The sequence below is a fragment of the Oncorhynchus masou genome, chromosome 9 (genome assembly GCF_036934945.1).
Source record: "Oncorhynchus masou masou isolate Uvic2021 chromosome 9, UVic_Omas_1.1, whole genome shotgun sequence".
In the NCBI taxonomy this organism is placed as follows: Eukaryota; Metazoa; Chordata; class Actinopteri; order Salmoniformes; family Salmonidae; genus Oncorhynchus; species Oncorhynchus masou.
In genome coordinates, this window is record NC_088220.1 from 44,366,713 (window position 1) to 44,386,744 (window position 20,032).

At 41.8% G+C, this 20,032-nt stretch overlaps 1 protein-coding gene across 3 annotated transcripts in view; it reads left to right on the forward strand.

The window, feature by feature from the left end:
• The first annotated feature begins 297 nt into the window (after nucleotides 1-297).
• The window catches only part of LOC135546027 (follistatin-related protein 5-like), a 179,878-nt gene continuing 160,143 nt past the window's right edge, over nucleotides 298-20,032 (forward strand). For all 3 annotated transcript variants that reach the window (XM_064974099.1, XM_064974101.1, XM_064974100.1), the window contains exons 1-2: nucleotides 298-561; nucleotides 14,084-14,234. In XM_064974099.1, the coding sequence (XP_064830171.1) occupies nucleotides 374-561; nucleotides 14,084-14,234 (339 nt within the window). In that variant the 5' untranslated portion in view covers nucleotides 298-373. The remainder of the gene's footprint in view (nucleotides 562-14,083; nucleotides 14,235-20,032) is intronic.

Here is a 20,032-nt window from a genome sequence, read left to right on the forward strand (position 1 = left end):
TTCGTGGATGGCGCTTGCTTGCAGGACTTGACTGACGGATTTCAGTGACTCAAAATTCTAAACAGTGGGAAGGGTGACATTCGACAGCCCCCAACTCTTTTCATCTCAGTCAAGGACAATTCATTCCAGTGGATGGGATCAGTCGAGGCAGATTGTTTGTCTTCACTTTCGCGCTGGAGATTACTGCTGGGCTTTTGATTGGTTATTCCTGTGACTGTATGTAAATTGTATCCGGACGCATCCAGTAGGTGGTGGCTTGTGCTTCAGTGACACAGGAGACGATCCAGAGAGGTTAGACCCGCAGTTTCTAAAGGAGCTGTCCACTCCTCTGGTGGTGCTGAACGTCAGAGATTCGCTCTTCGTAGCCTACCCGATGGTTGATGGTATTCGAAAAGGATTTTACAGACTTCACGTTTACAAATTTATAGGCTATTGTGTCGATGTCGAGTTACAATCGGGATTTGATCGGACCAGTTTGACATATAGTTGTTGTGAACTACTGTTTAAAAAAACAATCTCGTTCGGATTATCCTTCTGGATGGTTTGCGTCTGGACATACAGGTAAAACACAATATACATAGATATTCATAGTGTTTCTATTGTTAAATAACACAAGTAAAAGGTGGAATGTGAATAGAAAAACAAACCATATTCCACTGAAAGTGCACCTTCCATAAAAGTGTTTCATTTAGCATCGAACTGCAGTTTAATCGACATCAAAGACAAATCCCTCCGTACAACTCTTCTCCATCACCGGAGATATGTCATCTTATTCAAAGCATATATGTATCTATGTATCGGGGTTGGCATTTAGTTTACTTACTTGATAAAGCTAAGCTATGCTTTCTGAACTGTAGGCAATACAACTGCATCAGTTGATGGCAATGAAGTTGCGAGTGGAGTGCATGCTTTTTGTAAGTGCGCTATAGGTGACTGCGCTGCTAGAATGCCGTGATGAGTAGTAGCCTAGTTCTGAAACGAAATCAATATGTTTGGGAATATATATATATATTAATATATATATAGGGACGCTCCACTCCGGTGCCTAGTATTTAGTATTTAGCGTGTTATTCTTTAGCAGGCTAATCCTTGTTACACTGTTAGCGGCGGAAGGATTACGGGATACTCGAGTTTTTTTTCACCCGCTCTCTCGCTGCGCGTGACTCGTTTGGCTTTATAGACTGCGATGGACATTAATTTTATTTGTAAATTCTCCGCTACTCTGAATGGCTGTATACTGTATCTTCTCGAGCGTAGATGTAGGACTTTAGTCCGGTTAAGTCTTCAAGTCCGACTGGATAGTGTTATCGATTTGAATAAACTCCTACATTTTTTTTTAAACTCTGAAATTGAATTCAAATGGACTATTTGTTGATAAATGGGTTGATTGGAGAAAATCTACCCAATGTGTTTTTGTATTGTCTGGCAGACCTAATGACCCCTTTACTTCTCTCAGGTCCCTTGCGATCCAAACTTGAAGATAACAGTCGTTAGAAACATTCCATGTGAGAGGCACCTTGATTCACATTCATCTGAAGGTGCTGAATATGGAGAACTTGCGTTCAACAGTCCCTCAACCAGTTGGGCTATTACTATTCAAGCATCACCCATGCTGTCCACTCACCCTGTATCGATTAGATTTTTTTAAACATCAGAGGGGAACAACACCTCTTCTGTCTAAATCCGAGAGAATTTGACACACACACACACACACACACACACACACACACACACACACACACACACACACACACACACACACACACACACACACACACACACACACACACACACACGTTGACATAAAAATGCTGTTAGCCAAGGCATTGATGGAATCCCCAACACAATACATTCCTCAGTAGACCGGCATAACCTGCAATAACAACGAAAATGCATATTTTACAATAAAAATGGAGTGACTGATACCCCATAAATCCATTGGAAATGTCACTATATGTAGATGGCTAAACGCCGACGTTCTGTACATTACCTTGGAAATAATGGATGACGCAGCGGGACAAGGCGGAGCCAAAGTCCCTTTTCGGAGTTTATATTTCCAAGGTAACGTACAGAACCGAGGAGTTTCACCCGCTTATACCAAAGTTGTCAAAAAAAACAATATGAAAGTACACATTTAACGCTATAATTTTTTTAAAGCAAATTCATACTTTCTCATCTTTTTTTGCTGGAGATGCAACCCAGTCGTTTGTTCGATGAGTTCGATATGTATGGACGCGACCCATTTGTTCCTCATTTATGTTCCGTTGCCATGCTCAGTGGCAACCTAGTGGATCTGGGCCGATTCCGGCTGAGAGTCAGGGCATTTGGATGAGAGTCAGACTCGGCCGACGTCATGTGGCCGGAGTCTGGGCCGCCTTCGGCAGTATTATTTATGGCTACTATGAGGCGATTGAGCTCGGGCCGATTCCGGTGTGAATGTATAACTTGGTGTTTTCGCTGATCGTGGCTACTCTCCGGCAAATGATTACACGGGGTGCTTTATATAATTAACATTTCAGTACTTATTTATTTTTCCATACTTTGTAATTGCTTTTGTGATAAAAAACAAAACAAAAACAAACATTTACATTAAATTCTTTAAGAGTCCTGTTTTAAGTAGTATTTTAGTATTTTGATACTTTGTGCAGGGAAATTGATTAGCATTAAACTTTGTGGATGGGGCCAACTGAGTGGAGCAGCTGTCTAAGACACGGCATCGCAGCCAGCACGATACCAGTGCTGGCTGCTACTGGGAGACACATGAAGCGACGCACAATTGGCTCAGCATCGTCCAGGTTAGGGGAGGATTTGGCCGGCATGTCCTTGTCCCATTGTGCTGTAGCGACTCCTGTGGCGGGCCAGGCGAATGACCGTGTCAGCGGTGTATGATGTTTCATCCGACACGTTGTTCATCCGACACATTGGTGATTGGTGCTGCTGGCTTCTGGGTTAAGCATGCACTGTGTCAAGAAGCAGTGTGGCTTGGCGGGGCTGTGTTTGAGGAGGCATGGCTCTCGACCTTTGCCCCTCCCGAGGCCGTACGGGAGTTGCAGCGATGGGACAAGACAATTGGATATGACGAAAAGAGGGTAAAAAATAAATAAATACAATAAAACATTTTTGGGGTGGATGGGTATAATTTGTATGTATAAAATGTATAATAGTAATATTTTAAATTACTAAATCGGGTAATTTTGTATACATTTATTTAAAATAGCATCGGCAGACTGCTGAATTCCGGTAGAAGGAAACTGCCCAATATACTTGGACCGATTCTGGGCAGTTATTCATTTTAATTCCGGGCCGAGTCCGACACCCGATTCAATCAGTTCCGGCCCCCTGGAAGAGGGCCACTTCTGGGCCGATTTCCTCATTGCTAGCTGGGAACGTATTCCTTGCTTGCTAGCTAGCCAGCTAGCTATGGCTAACACGTTCACGATCTCTGCAGCCAGAATAACAGCAAAGTAACTGTTTCTATTGATATTAATTTAGATACATCCAAAACAATGCCTGATTTTGCCTGGCATAGCTAGAAAAGTTTGCCTTCTCGCCAGGACACCCGACAGTGTTCATTACGAGGAGATTGCACTGCATATCAAACACTAGGCTAGAAGCCTGCTAAATAGTTTGTCGCTAGCAAACCTGCCAAAAGGTAACGTACAGGGTAGCCTAGTGGTTAGAGTGTTGAACTAGTAACCGGAAGGTTGCAAGTTCAAACCCCTGAGCTAACAAGGTACAAATCTGTCGTTCTGCCCCTGAACAGGCAGTTATACTGTTCCTAGGCCGTCATTGAAAATAAAAATAAGAATTTGTTCTTAACTGACTTGCCTAGTTAAATAAAGGTAAAATAAATAAAAAATGGCTACCGAATTAAAAAATATCAGTTGCTGAAAACAGCTGGTGAAACTAGAAACGTGGGAGAATTTGACAGCATAGCATCACTTGCGTCATGACTGCAACAGTAGGGAGCAGAGAAATTCATGTTCATCACTCACAATGTTACATCATCAGATGCTCCAAAAGATGTCTCTGCAAAAAAAACAAATCAATCCTAGCTAGCTAGCTAAGTTTTTCCTCGTTGGATCTGCGTTTACAATGTATCCAATTTCGGTTTGTGTAGTTGTTGGTTTAGCTTTCTGTAACTTTGTAGCAAGTATGATCTGCATGTGTCGGCACATATTGCGTCATGATTGCAAGGTGTTCCGATATCTTTTCCAACGGTCCCGTTATCTGGTTTTAATTAATGTCCATTCTCGAAAGCCCTTCTTGCCAATCAGAAATGAGTATTCAACAATGCTGTGGTATAAGAATAATAAGAATATATGATAGCTAGGCCACACTGAATCCCATGCATTACAAACAGACATGAATACTTTATCTAGGCCTGTTAATGCCTGGTTTAATAAACCAACCAAAACTGCAAGCCTCACCATCTGCCACTCCAGGCAGACTCAACCAAACGATTTTGAGCCCAGGTGTGATTACAAAACCTTTCAGCCAAACATTATCCAACTCAGTAGGACATTTTCTATTTGAAAGAGGCATTTTTCACACGTTTTATTTTACGACCTAAATGTACCCAATTAAATTTGTTTAGCAACAGGTATGAGATTGTGCCGGGGGAAAAGGTTCTCATATTAACGGAACAGCAGGAATTAATGTGCACTCCGCCTCTCATTACAATGACTTCATGCACCCTGGGGACCGAATCGACGCGTGCTCATTTGCTAGACAAAGTGGCTTATTTCTTTCTGTCCTATTGTTACAATTTAAAAAGGAAAAAACTATCCTAGATCAGCACTTCTATTTTGAAATGTATGAATACAGCCCCTGGAAAATGGATTAAGATTAGATTGAGATTAGAGAGCAGACAGAGGTACTCTGGCAATGTGTTGCACATATATTAGTGTTGGAAAGGTAATGGATGAAATATGAATGGAATACCACAGTGTTGGAGTAAACGTTTTGTAAATACTTGTATTATACTGTACCCTGATCCTCAATGCTTAATCTGTCTGGGAAACATGCCAAAGTGTTTAGGTTTGAGGGGTTAGGGGTCAATTGGGAATTTAGCACTTGTTGTGATTGATTGCAGCAGAGTCCTCAGTTCTAGTCATGTCTGGCAAATCTACGTTAGTGCACAGCGGGTTTGGACAGGCGTTTGGGTTTGACTGGGATTCACCACTATTCCTGGCTATAGCTATTTTATGGGCTGTGAGAAATATCTTATCGACTTTGAATGGCTTTGTCTCCATTAGGTCTATGATACCAGTGAACATACAGACAGTGGGCTAGTCTAGCCTAATATTGCTAATGTAGCACAAATAGAGGGGTAGCTACAGACGAGGGCGTTTACAATCTCGTTAACATGTTAGCACTTAGTTTAGTGAGTGATTAGGAACCTAATTGTATGGTTCAATATTTCTTGTTTTTCATTTAAAGTGCACTTCATTGTGGCACAGCAATGCTATATGCCCATAGTGTGGATTTTTGTCATTTTACCTGAATCTCAGCCATGGCAAAACACTTTCATTAGTGTAACAGTATCGCCATTTGAAAGATACATTACGGATGTAAACGTGGCATGTATAATATAGGCGCTCAAGCTGTTTGCTGTGGGCAGTACTGTCACGTGTACTCCCTCTCCGGCTTCTAGGTCATCAGGCTGCTGTCACCATCTTCAAGCGCACCAGCGCCTCACGATACTCACCTGGACTCCATCCTATCCTTCATTGTCTTCCCTATATCTGTCTCTCCCCTTGGTTCTTTCCTTAGGTGTTATTGACTCAGTTTCATGTCGGTGCGTTGTTTGTGTTTCGTGTTTATTGTTTTGTTTCTTTATTAGAACAGTCACTCCCTGTACTTGCTTCCCGACTCTCAGCCCGCTCGTTATAAGGACCGTGTCTTTAACACTGTGGGGTTGATCCTTCTGGTCTTAAAGACAGATGGTCAGGTCACTTATCTAGTTCATCAACAGGGTGGTTGAGGGTTAACGGGTTAACGGGTTATCACAAGCTCGCCCACTGTAGCTGTGTGGTAATCCTGTGTGTACAGCAGAGTGTGTGTGTGTTCATGCCAAAGTATGTGGGGTTACGGGGGTTGAGATCAAAACACTAAGTGTTATTGTCTTTGTGGTTTGCTCTCTGGTTATTATGTGGGAGGAGTCTGCCCATGCATTACACTTTAATGGAAACACAGGTCACAGTTCGCCCCACATCACAGCATTGGCCAAGTGTGGCCACATTGTTCTGGCCCTCCTTAGATAACACTGTGTTAATGTAATGTTGTGTAGCGATTGAGGAAAGCCCTGCTTCTATTGCCCTGAGATTTCACATTCGTTTCATTGTCCAGTTCTTCAGTTCTTCTCTCAGCTATAGTTATAGAGAGAATGTCATGTAGAATGTAGAAGCCAATATATCCCCATAATGCTTCTCAGGGCATTATCACTTTTATACAACGGGTTACCACCATATTCAAATAATGATTGACATATTTTAATGAAAAACTTTATTTTGATTCATTTATTCATACTGTTTCATCCTTCCACAAGATATAGTCCCGACACAAATCTAGGGATGGTATCCAAGCCGGCTGGACGTTCTTTCTCAGTTTGGTTGATAGAGTCACGACCCAGTCGTTCTGTATTTTTGTTCTGTATATATGGACGCGACCCAGTCGTTTGTTCTAAATGCTCCATTTGCCATACTGTCTGGAAATGTTCTTATCCCTTGCTTACTAGCTAGCCAACTATGGCTAACTTATAGTCACGTCAAAAAGTGCAGCCGGAATAACAGCAAAGTAGCTGCATTTGCATAGGTTTAAGCTGTTTTCCAGAGACATTTATTTGGATACATCCATAACAATGAGCTAATGAGGCTCGATTTCACCTGGTATAGAAAATGGGCTCACTCGTCAAGACACTGTTGTTCAGAGGAGCTAGCCAACAACACAACTAACACAATCACTTCAATCTGAAGCTGGAAAGACTGCAAACCAACTGCACTTGGTTTCGTTTGACCTTTTTTTCAAATGATATTTCTTTGTATATATCCATAAAAATGATACCAGCTGATTCATGATTTAGAGTGACTGAGAAACGTTGCCTGCTTGTCTGTCTCGTCCTGACTCCCTTCACGTTCATTACTATGGGACAGTTGGAGATCGAATGTCAGAGAGACAGACAGCAAGGTTTATACAAATCTCCGCTGTTGAAAACTCAATGTTAGTCTAAAATAAATGTGAGATAATGTCTAGATTAATTTTATAGTGGTGTAGAAGTTTATAAATTGCTTGGCTGGGCTGATGAGATGGTGGATTGCGCGGTCAAATGGAACAGAGTAAATAGGCATTTTAATATAATAGATTTAGACAGTGGTAACTTGTGGAATAGGCACCGGCTGGAATGCTGTTTAAATCAATCAGCATTCAGAATTAGAACCACCATTGTATAAATGAGCATAGATGATTGCAACAATCCCACTGGAGGTGTGACATACATTCATTCCTTTGATACATGGATTGTTATTGTTCCCAAGGCCAGTGACTGAAAACGTTATTACAGGTGGTTGTCCAAAGCCAGTTGAATAATGCAACACTCTCTGAGGATAAATTGGGATACATTTGAATAATTAATAGCAAGTCATTGATCACAGTGTAAGACCAAGAAAAGGTAGCCTTGCTAGATCAAAGAAAGATTGCCAGTCTGGTCGTACGATGAGGGGAACACACCTTGTTGGATGTTCTCGAAAATGATTAGCTAGAAACCTTTGAAAAGCGCCCAGGATTGGAAGTCCCACTGAGAGCAAAGCAGACAGCTAACTTGCAAAACACTGGAGACTCATTACAGTGCAATGAGTGCACGGCTGAACTCTCTTTTACCTCTTAACTCCTACAGGCTATGAGGCAGCCATATTGTTTTTGTCTTTTTTCGCCCACTTGTCACCAATAAAACCCTTTGTCTCTCAAAAAGCAAACCATGGAGAGTTTTATTATTCTAAATGGCTTGTAGTGCATTCATATCCAGTGCCATAAAGTATAATGAGACTTCTAGTGCTTTTATAAAAAAATGAATTGACGGTAATGCCTTGTTTTCTGTTGATGCATTCTGCTGGTGGTGCTGAGAGCTGAGAGACAGTCACTGCTGAGCCTCTCAATCATTGAAATCCCACATTTCATTTTCAAGTGTTTATCTTCTCAGGATATGGACTTCCTAGGATGATTTATAAGGGATTACGTTTTAAGAGTGATTTAGTTCGGAGGGCTTTGTCGCCAGAGTGTTACGTGTTGATGTGATCTAAGCATTCATCTGTGCTAGTTTATTTTAATACATTTGACATTTTAGTAATTTAGCAGACACTCTTATCCAGAGCGACATACAATTTCTGCATTCATCTTAAGATAAAGATATGTGGCACAACCACACATCACAGTCATAGTACGTAGATGTTTCCTCAAAGTAGCTATCAGCAAAGTCAGAACTAGTAAGGGGGGAAAAAGTCAAGTACGAGTGTTTGTTTTTTTTTACTTGGAGAATAGAGGGTAACTTTAGTTCATGTAAGGATACTGTAAACAATTATATTTATCTGTAAGAATGTTTTTGTTTTGTATGTGCAGTTGATAGAAGGCTGCCTTTCTTGACAGGCAGGCAGGCAGGCAGGCACTCCCCCAACAGGCATATAATTAGGGGGAAAGATACAACACACAAAGCATAAGTTCAAAGCTCAATGGGATCACATTTAATTGGGATGGATACCTGAATGAAACCAGATAACAGCCTCATAAAAGGATTTGGGATAATAAATAATTATGATGCAACATGTAGACAACATATGTACACAAGGGCCTAACTCCTCGCTCATTTGTTATCTGGTGGTGCGAGCGTGCGCCGGTGTTATCCGCCTGGCTCATCTGTTATCTGGTGGGGGCGAACGTGCGCCGGTGTTATCCGCCTGGCTCATCTGTCATCTGGTGGGGGCGAGCGTGCGCCGGTGTTATCCGCCTGGCTCTTCTGTTATCTGGTGGGGGCGAGCGTGCACCGGTGTTATCCGCCTGGCTCATCTGTTATCTGGTGGGGGCGAACGTGCGCCGGTGTTATCCGCCTGGCTCATCTGTCATCTGGTGGGGGCGAGCGTGCGCCGGTGTTATCCGCCTGGCTCTTCTGTTATCTGGGGGGGGCGAGCGTGCGCCTGTGTTATCCGCCTGGCTCATCTGTCATCTGGTGGGGGCGAGCGTGCGCCGGTGTTATCCGCCTGGCATTTGGAAGCTGTGTTCCTTGTGTAATGAGTCAGGGATATTTATCAGCTGTTCGGTGTCCACTTTAGGACACCCTAAGCCCTATCCCCTCAGAGGGTGAAGCCTTTTTCGTGAAGGTTAAGGCCTTTTAGGACATCATTGTCCTCAAGCCTCATGGCTAACCCCTCACAAAGGGTGGTGAGAGGGCGAGCGTGCAATGCTGTTCCATCCATCGGGCATTTGGAGGCTTTGTTCCTCACAAGGAGGGGTGAGGGGTGAGGCATGAGGCTGGATGTTGAGGGTGTCCTACATCAGTCCCTAGGCCAGGATTAGTCTTCTGGTTCCTCTCTTATCCTTTTAAGATGGGCACGTGACCAACAGTTTACATGGCTTCGGTCATGTGACCACTGCTAGACTTACTGGTCAGACATTGATAATTGCCCTCTAGGTAGAGGAGGGGAAAAATAATAAATAAATATGTTTTATTGTCACATACACCAGATACGTAGGTGCAGTAAAATGTGTTGTTTTACAGGGTCAGACATAGTGGTATGGTGTCCCTGGAGTACATTAGGCATAAGTGCCTTCCTCTAGACCACATCGACACACCTCGTCGGTTCGGGTATTCAAGCCAGTGACGTTTTGGTTACTGGCCCAACACTCTAACCGCTAGGCTACCTGCCACCCTCAGGGATAGTCTATATGTGTCTATGTCCCCAATTGAAAATAATACTACAGTTTATAATAGAATACTACATTACTTACTATAGAATTCGGTAGTAAACTGCAGTATACTGTAGAACACTATACTGCACACTGTAGTATCCCAAGATCATGTGTATTACTTACTATAGAATATTGTACTATACTGTAGAATACTATAGTAAATATTACTTTATTATCCCCCAAAAATACACTGTAGTAAGTACTACAGTAATGTCTGCAAAAACACTACACTTTTTTAAAAACTATAGTGAATACTACAGTATTTAATTTGGATATACCCTTCACATTCCCCTCCCCCTTATCTCGATTTGTGCAACTCATAAGAGAGAAACATACATGCGAAGTATAGATCATATTGTGTTCCAAACCGGTTATAGAAAGGAGCAGAAACGCTGGGCTTGGAAATGTTGCATTTGAGTTCCATCAGTGTAGTTTTCTTGATGCAGTGTAAGGGAGGCAACACAAACCACTTAATGCAGTGTCTGATGAAGATCAGAGAAGGATTGTACCTTCGATGTAACGTGTGACCATAACTATTGAGAGTTGTTTCGTCTTCTGCAGCATCAAAACGTTATAATTACACCGTTTAAAACATCCCAGATGTGCCCCCCGTCTTGTTCAGATTACTGACAATCTAAAGGCTGCAACTGGGCTGAATCCGCATTAGTTGTCAGAGAATACGAGTCAGGCTTTGAAAGCAACACATCCCACGAGAGGGACACTATTTCTACCCATAGAGTCAAATAAACATCTGTTGTCATGTCCATGGAAATGAATAGTTTCCAAGTAACAAGGACATGTCAACATGGAAATGTTCTATTTTACTCCGCAATGCTTTTTATTTTTGGAAATATATTGAGATATTGGAGGCTCATGTTTTTTCCATATGTAGTCAGGGGGACACATTGGTATTGGTGTAGACTTTCCATAGGAACCATGCATACATTGCCTAGAAGCTGCAATTTGCAACACATGATCTATCTCGCAAGTATATGGTATGTGGCAAAGTAATTATGCTAAGCAACCATATGAGTTTTATATGTTCTGTATGTTCTGACGGGTGGAGTGTGAGCAATATGAAATGAAGGAACAGACAATTTGCAGGTAGGCTAAATGAAATCATTGGGTTTCCGATGTGAAGTACGTTTGCTGATAGACACAAGAGAAGGGACAAGTTTGGGCACCATAATTGGGAAATATAATATTTTCTTTCCCACATCTGTGAATATCAGTGGGTTTATTGTCTGTCTTCTATGTGTAGGTTGTTAGGAGAGAGAACAAGACACCAAAATAAGCTCAACTCCTGTGAGAGTTACAAAGTTAAGAGCACAGTGGTAGGGCAAAAGGCTCGGTGTTGCTTTGAAACTGAAGGATCTCTCCCATCCTTTTATCTGTGTTAGGCTACAATGCAGTCGGGCAGACAGCAGTAAGAGAAGTGCCACGATAACTTTCGGGAAAGAAGATGCGGGATATCGTTTGTGTGGCAGACACACAGCACAGCAGATGTTTCCAATGTGGAAGACGTCTTGGAGACAGACAGCAGTAACTCCAACCCGGAAATTGATCCACACAGAAATACTGCTGAGCATGCTTAAAGAGGTCTGCTTTTGCACCTGGGGGTTTGCATCTGTTTAAATTGAGTTTAAATGTTGAACATGTGAGTGGGGAGGAGTAGGAGTGTAGAGCACTGGAACTGGGCAACTTATTTTCCTGGTCAGGTCACATGGTCAAGAAATTCTCTCGAGTCATCACACAAAGCACAACCATAGCATAGCTGCACACGTAGATCAACATAGACTCATAAACATGTAGTATATGAAGTCAGGTTCACTTAGAAGGCAATCCGCCAGTCAAACAAATGCCATTGCCTCTTTGTATTTAACTAGGCAAGTCAGTTAAGAAGATAGTCTTATTTACAATGACGGCCTACACCGGCCAATTGTGCGCCGCCCGACGGGACTCCCAATCACAGCTGGTTGTGATACAGCCTAGATTTGAACCAGGGTGACTGTAGTGACACCTCAGGCACCGAGATGCAGTGTCTTTGACCGCTGCGCAACTCGGGAGCCCAGCTCTTAGTAATGTCGACGGACGTTAACCTCCCTCTGTGTTTTACACAAACCGCATGTGCCATACCGCCCGTTCAGTCTCTCTCCCTTTGCTCCCCACGCAAACACCTACTGCTCTGATGCAGCCCCTTTGCTCCCCACGCAAACACCCACTGCTCTGATGCAGCCCCTTTGCTCCCCACGCAAACACCCACTGCTCTGAAGCAGCCCCTTTGCTCCCCACGCAAACACCCACTGCTCTGATGCAGCCCCTTTGCTCCCCACGCAAACACCCACTGCTCTGAAGCCTTGCGATGCTGTCTCTCAAATGCAGCCCCCTTGGTTGATTTAAAAGCAGATGTGGGTTTTACTTGAAAAGGTTTGCACTTTGTTTGCCATCTTTGTGGAAGAAATCAAATGTTAATGAAGTTGGGACAGCTGTACTTTCATTAGGCATAAAAAGAAACATAAATGATCTTATTCAAACCCAAGCCCTCTAACAAATGTATTGGTTCAGTCAGTAATACACTTGATATTATACTGCACAAACCAGTGGCGTACAGCGAGAATGATCCATACTGCCATGATGATTCATTTAATATATCAATGAATCCTCTAACCAGCAACCACAGTATTACCATATCATCACTAAGTTATGAGTATCAAGGGATATACAGGCTTCTGCAACATATTATGACATTGGTGGCAGATGAAGTGAGTCTCCCCCACAATCATTTATTATTATCATTGTATATTGATGTATGTTCTCCACTGCAAAACATGACAGTAGGAAAATAAATATACATTCACAATGATATGCCTCAGTCTGTGACACAAGATCCAAAATAAATGCCGTTCCATTTAACAATTCGACACCAGTGGGAAACAGTAGATTTTGATGCCACTGGCAGATCTAGACCTGGGTTCAAATACTATTTAAATCTTTCATATACTTTTAGCGTTTTCTTTAGCCTGCCTGGAGTGTCATATGGGTGGGGTTTACACTGGCTACTGTTCTAGTGGTTCCATTGCACCAGACAAGCTCAGTCAAGCCCAACAAATGTATTCAAAATGATCTCACATAGTATTTGAACCCAGATCTGCTCTGTCCTCAAACAACAGAGAAAGAATGGCATCGTCAGCACAGGGACCAGCAAGTGCAGAGGAAGCCAACAAGTCACAGGCACACAGTATGAACACTTCCTTGTCTTACTACAGCTGATTTTGGTGACACATTGTTTTTGTGAATTTGACCCTTCACCTATGGGAACAAGCACTGTCAGTGTTGTCGAGATATGTCTACTACTCAGAGCAACCCGAGAGCAGGGTCACACCCACGGTGTCAGTTGTCCTACGCTTACAGTGTGAGGAGGACTTTTAAGCAGGAAAAGGAGAGGCGGAATTGTAGACCGGTAATTCCAACGCGTGTTGTCTTTCCATGTTTCCCGCATTATCTGGGCCACAGAAATGGCTTTTTAAGGAAATGATGACTGTTTCTCAATGATGTTTGTTTAATTGGCGCCGTGCCAAGGTCGAACTTGTTTTTAATGGATAATTGAAGGAGAGTTATATTCAGTGTGGCGTTATTGCTTTAATAGATAGGAGCCCTTTTCCAGTGTGATGTATTCACTGCCACTATACCTTATGCAAATAGCATTTGGATGTAACTGATGAAAAGGATTGAATTAAGCCATACTTTCTGTCTCACAGTTGAGTTGATTGTATTGGAAGTTGTACTGCTGTACAGCTACCTAATTAATGTTTAATTAATGCAAAATCACCACCTTAATGATCCTAATACATCGACACCTTTGCCTTCCTTTATCTTTACTTTCTCTTGATGCCCATTTCCATTTAATTGATTCCAAAGCAGATCTGATCTTTTTTTGCTGATTGTGAGGCACTTATTGATAGCATTAGTTTAAACCAACGACAGATTTGTAGTGTCCATTGTCTACGCTAATAGCCCCTTCGTTAATGTATGGTCTCAGCCCACCAACTGATATTGAACTGCAGCCACGTCGAAGGGTTCTGCCGAACTACTCACTATTTTTGTGCATTTTTTTTGTTGTTGACAGGAACAGACCAATGAGGACATCCAGATGGTGCTCGCTGATGTTCTTGTTGGGAGTGGTCTCTCTCGGAGTGGGAGTCATTGAGGGGAGACCGGGCAAGGAGGAGGGATTCGGTCCGCCACCTTATCGACCTGTCATGAGGTTCCGACATAAGGTATTGATTTCCTTCCTCTTCCATTAGCCTTTTCGTAACAAGAGATCTCTGCAGCGTTGCCAATTATGAAGCTAATCACAATGGAGTTTTCCCAGAGTGCATTGAGCAACTTTGTTTAAAAAAAAAATTCAGGCTCACAAAAATACAGTGATTTATTACTGGTGTTTTGCCAGGGAGACTTGAGCATCAAGTTAACATAACATAACATTTTGAAATGTAAGGGAGGAGAAGGGGAAGTTATCAGAGGGGGCATTAATGCTAAAAGTGAATTGCCTTTTTAGAAAAACGTACAAGTTGAAAGTGTAATTGAACATTTATCGTCTCGACAGCGCAGGCCTAGCTCTGCAAGCACAATCAGATTCCAAGAAAAAAGTATTTCCAAAGCACTAACAAGCTTTCTCTCTCCCCCACTCTCTCTTTCATACTTACAACGACGAGGGTTGTGCGATATCCATATTACGTAATAGATCAATTATGTCCAATTGTAATGGATTATACTTTGGCAAAGGAAACCGTTTGATGGGCACACGCACGCTCTTTTGTCTGCAGGCATTTGTGTGTGCGTGTGTGTGTGTGTGTGTGTGTGTGTTTCCCCCTGAACACACATTTACTGTAAATCCCCCATGCATTGGAATACACTCTCCTCAGCCTCTCTGTAAGCACAGAGATAAAAACTTGCCCATTGATTTCCATATTATACCCCATTACTTTGAGCCAGTCTTCTGCCATCTCCAAATAGAGACTTTATCCTTTTTCTGCATTGAGATTCTTTCAATTAGCTTAATTCATGTTGACATGTGAATTTAAAAAAAGAGAAACAATGGTCATTTTAAGCCCAGGATCAGTGTTGATTATGACAATGTGTGAGAGAGAACAAGAGAAAGAGAGAGAGAGAGAGAGAGAGAGAGAGAGAGAGGGAAGTAGGAGGACAGATGGTGTGAACAGAACTTGAGACCGGCTAGTCGGCTACCCTGCGCCAGAGGCTGGAAGCTGTCTGTAGACCAACTCCAAGGTCACATTGGCATGGGAATGTTAAAAAAAGCCTAATATTGGCAATGTTTTCATTAATGTGGAACATGTTGTGTTCAGAGTGGCTTAGGAAAAATACAAGTATGGACAGTTCTGGGCATCGCTGTGCTGCTTTTTTTGAGGCACAATTATTTATAGAAGTGGTGCCAACGCATATGCAAATGCATCTACATTTGTTACATTGATTTAGACAAGGTCACACGTGTATCTTCAAGTAGGAACGAACTCTAATCTACACTCTTCTAAAAAAAGATGCCAAGCAGAACCATATAGGGTTCTTTGGTTTGTCCCTGTAGTGGAACCCTTTTTGGTGCTCGTTAGAACCCTTTGCAGAGGGTTTTTACCTAAAACCCTCTATGAAGGGTTCTTCAAAGAACCCCCTGTAAATGGTTCTACCTAGAACTCTATGAAGGGTTTTTCTCTATGAATGGTTCCACCAGACTTATTAGCCTTTAAAATTAAACTCTTTATGACAACACATTACATACAGTGCATTTGGAAAGTATTCAGACCCCTGAACTTTTTCCACAATTTGTTACGTTACAGCCTTACACTAAAAGGGATTTTTTTCCCTCATCAGTCTTCACACAATACCCGTTAATGACAAAGCAAACATAGGTTTTTAGAAATGTCACATTTGTGACCAACCGACTCGATTCGGTCTTACGTAGCAACATTTGAAATTGTGTTTATTTTATTTTATATTGAATAAAAGTAGAATCAGCCCTATAAAATGGTATATCATACACTACAGTTGAGGAACAATGGGAAAGTAATTCTGCTTTGAAAGTTGATAAACTTGTAAACTCACTTTTGAGAAAATTAGCCCCACCCATCACTTTAAGGATTCACATGTGAGGCTATGTACTAAACAACCAATGATTTCAAGAATAAAGGCTGGTTTATACTATGGGTGTGTTCGTAAATTTAATCTGGAGGGCAGAGAGTGTGCTCTGGGCGTTTGTAAACGGCCTCGGAGCGTTCAGAGCGCACACTGGATGCTCTGGCTGAGGAGTAGAGTTGATCCGAGGTTACTGACCTAACAACAGCAGTCGAGCACCCAAGCTAACTGGCTATCGTTGGCTAGCTTGCTAGCTACTCCCAGACACAAATGACCATTTTACTCGCCATTTTACTCGCCCTAGCAGAGCTGGTTAGGCTGTTTTTTTTCATGTTATTCAGAGCGTTGGTGACTGCAACGGTGCTGCTGGCAACAATTTAATTACTTTTTTTGCCAGCTTTTACTGCCACCGGCCATATTCAACAGGTTTTTGAGCGTTAGTAAATTCGTCAGTTATTCTGCACTCTGGCACACTCAGACGAGAGTGCTCTGAAAAGGGAGTAGATAGCCAAAGCGAATTTACCAGCTACGTCTATCAACTGTCGCAGTGACATTATAAATATTCTCTTGAAAAATCTTTCAATGTCCATTTCTTTTCTAAAGCAAGCAGAGTATATTTTCCTACACTCTTAAAAATAAAGGTGGAAGTTGGATCCAAATAAGGTTTTTAAGAACGATTCCTTATGGGATCCATTTTATGGTCTCTGAAGAACCATAAATGGGATGGTTCTTTGAAGAACCCTACACAAATCCAAAGCCAGAAATGTTTTGGTCCTCCAGGCCCGGAATTGAATAGCCCTGCTGTAGGCTTTAAAGCAGCAATCAGTAGTTAAAACCATAACAAAGTGCTTCCCCACCCCTTTTTTGGTAAAATGCTGAGGGATGAGGCTGGTGAAATGGAACCACTCACAAATTCATAGGTAGAGCTACGGATGCGAGGACTGACAGAACATTATATAGATAGTTTGAACCATGTTTTGAGGCTGTACAGTGCATTCGGAAAGTACTCAGACCCCTTGACTTTTTCCACATTGTTACATTACAGCCGTATTAAAAAATGGATTCAATTATTCACACAATCTACATACAATACCCCATAATGACAAAGCAAAAAAACTTTTGTTGTTGACATTTTTGCAAATCTATGAAAAATAAAATACAGAAATACCATATTTACATAAGAATTCAGACCCTTTGCTATGACACTCGAAATGGAGGTACATCTGGTTTCCATTGATTAACAACTTGACTGGAGTCCACCTGTGGTAAATTCAATTGATTGGACATGATTTGGAAGGGAACACACCTGTCTATAAAAGGTCCCACAGTTGACAGTGCATGTCAGAGCAAAAACCAAGACATGAGGTCTAAGGAATTGTCCGCAGAACTACGAGACAGGATTGTGTCGAGGCACAGATCTGGGGAAGGGTAACAAAAAATTCCTGCAGCATTGAAGGTCCCCAAAAACACAGTGGCCTCTTTCATTCTTAAATGAAATGTAGCAACTGCAGATTGCTCCTTTAAGCCTTTTTTGCATATTTCTCAATTTTAGAGTTACCAGTACCACCCATGGCTGTGTTTGCTAGTGACAGAGACACGGTTGTTGCATTAACAAATTTTCACCAAATGAGATCGTAGTTCAATATGTTGTCATTAAAATGGTATTATTTAAGAGAATACAACACATATTTTGAGGGCCTAGTTTTACCCTAACACAGTGTCTTGAAACATGTAGTTTACAGGCCTCAGCATGCATGCAAGTCACATTACGCTGGCTTTTAAAGTGATGTGTAATTCCTACGAGAATCCAGCCAAGAGTTTGGAAAACCAACATTTAGAATTTTTATTCACCTGAATTCAGAATTACTAGGACGTGAGACGACCTTAAACATCTCAACTGGAACAACCACTTCAGTAACGGGTGCAGTAAAGTCCAAGTAACAGATTGCATTTTTTTTACAGTATATTCCAGTAGCAAAAGATTAATTATTAATCAATCAATGTAAATACAAAACATTGATATTGAAACTAACAATTCTAAAAATCTATCTTCAATAGAGCATGCTGGGAAATATGATAATGATGGGCGTGGTTTTGGTTCAACTCTGGTTATTAACGCATATTTGCTGTGTGCTATGAAAAGGCCGTAGATGCCACGTCAAGAACCCCACACTTCACCCTAAGGTTCTTTATCTGGCAACAGTTCACCGAGGAACCTTAAGAGCTGAGGAAGAACCTTTTAAGAACCTGTATTTTTTTCAGTGTAGGTATACCACTTTAAACTGCGGGACATTAACTGCATTGGCCATATAATGACTTCATCAATCACGTTCTCAGCAGCAGGACTGAACAGCTTCTGCTCTGCTGTCTACTGCTCAGCACTCTCTTTCTCTGTCACCTGTCTGTCTCTCAGAATTAGGCTGTGGCTCATGCTAAACCATTGTGTAGTTTAGTGAGCTGCACATTATGATGATAAGCAGTACAGACTTGGGTTCAAATACTATTAATTTCAAATACTTTATGTTCAATTGAGCTCGCCTGGCTTAACGGAACAATTAGAGAAGTTCCACAAGAGCAAATCTCGCCCACCTGGCAGGAAGTCAGGCTAAAATTAATGTAGCTAAAAGATTTTAAATCGTATTCGAACCCAGGTCTGGTCAGTAGGACTTTCTATACTTTAGATAATGGCCCAATAACCAACCATTCATCCTGGGCACTCCTTCAAATGTAATGAAATTTGATTTTTTTTTCTATATATTCGGCTATGCATGCCTCTGGTGAAAACGAGTAAAGAAAAAATTATTTGCAATAATCACAGATCTTTTCTGGCTGGCAAACATAATAGGTCCCACACTTCAATTTCTCTCAGGGCCCAACTCCCTTATCACTTGGACATACAGGCTGGGGTAGATCACCAAGAGAGTACCACAAAGCTCAATGCAAGGTCCCACGCTCTTCTCAATTTACATCAACAACATAGCTCAGGCAGTAGGAAGCTCTCTCATCCATTTATATGCTGATGATACAGTCTTATACTCAGCTAGCCTCTCCCCATATTTTGTATTAAATGCTCTACAACAAAGCTTTCTTAGTGTTCAACAAGCGTTCTCTACCCTTAACCTTGTTCTGAACACCTCCAAAACAAAGGTCATGTGGTTTGGTAAGAAGAATGCCCCTCCCCCCACAGGTGTTATTACTACCTCTGAGGGTTTAAAGCTTGAAGTAGTCACCTCATACAAGTACTTGGGAGTATGGCTAGACGTTGCACTGTCCTTCTCTCAGCACATATCAAAGCTGCAGGCTAAAGTTAAATCTAGACTTGGTTTCCTCTATCGTAATTGCATCTCTTTTACCCCAGCTGCAAACTAACCCTGATTCAGATGACCCTCCTATCCATGCTAGATTACAGAGACAAAATTTATAGATCGGGTGCTCTCGAGCAGCTAGATGTTCTTTACCATTCGGCCATCAGATTTTCCACCAATGCTCCTTATAGGACACATCACTGCACTCTATACTCCTCTGTAAACTGGTCATCTCTGTATACCCGTAGTAAGACCCATTGGTTGATGCTTATTTATAAAACCCTCTTAGGCCTCATTCCCCTCTATCTGAGATATCTACTGTAGCCCTCATTCTGCCAGTCACATTCTGTTAAAGGTCCCCAAAGCACAAACATCCCTGGGTTGTTCCTCTTCTCAGTTCGCTGTAGCTAGCGATTGGAACGTGCTGCAACAAACACTAAAATTGTACAGTTTTATCTCAAACTCTCCATGCAAAGACTCAAATCATGGCACTCTTACTGACAGTTGTGGCTGCTTTGTGTAATGTATTGTTGTCTCTACCTTCTTGCCCTTTGTGCTATTGTCTGTGCCCAATAATGTTTGTACCATGTTTTGTGCTGCTATAATGTGGTGTTGCTACCATG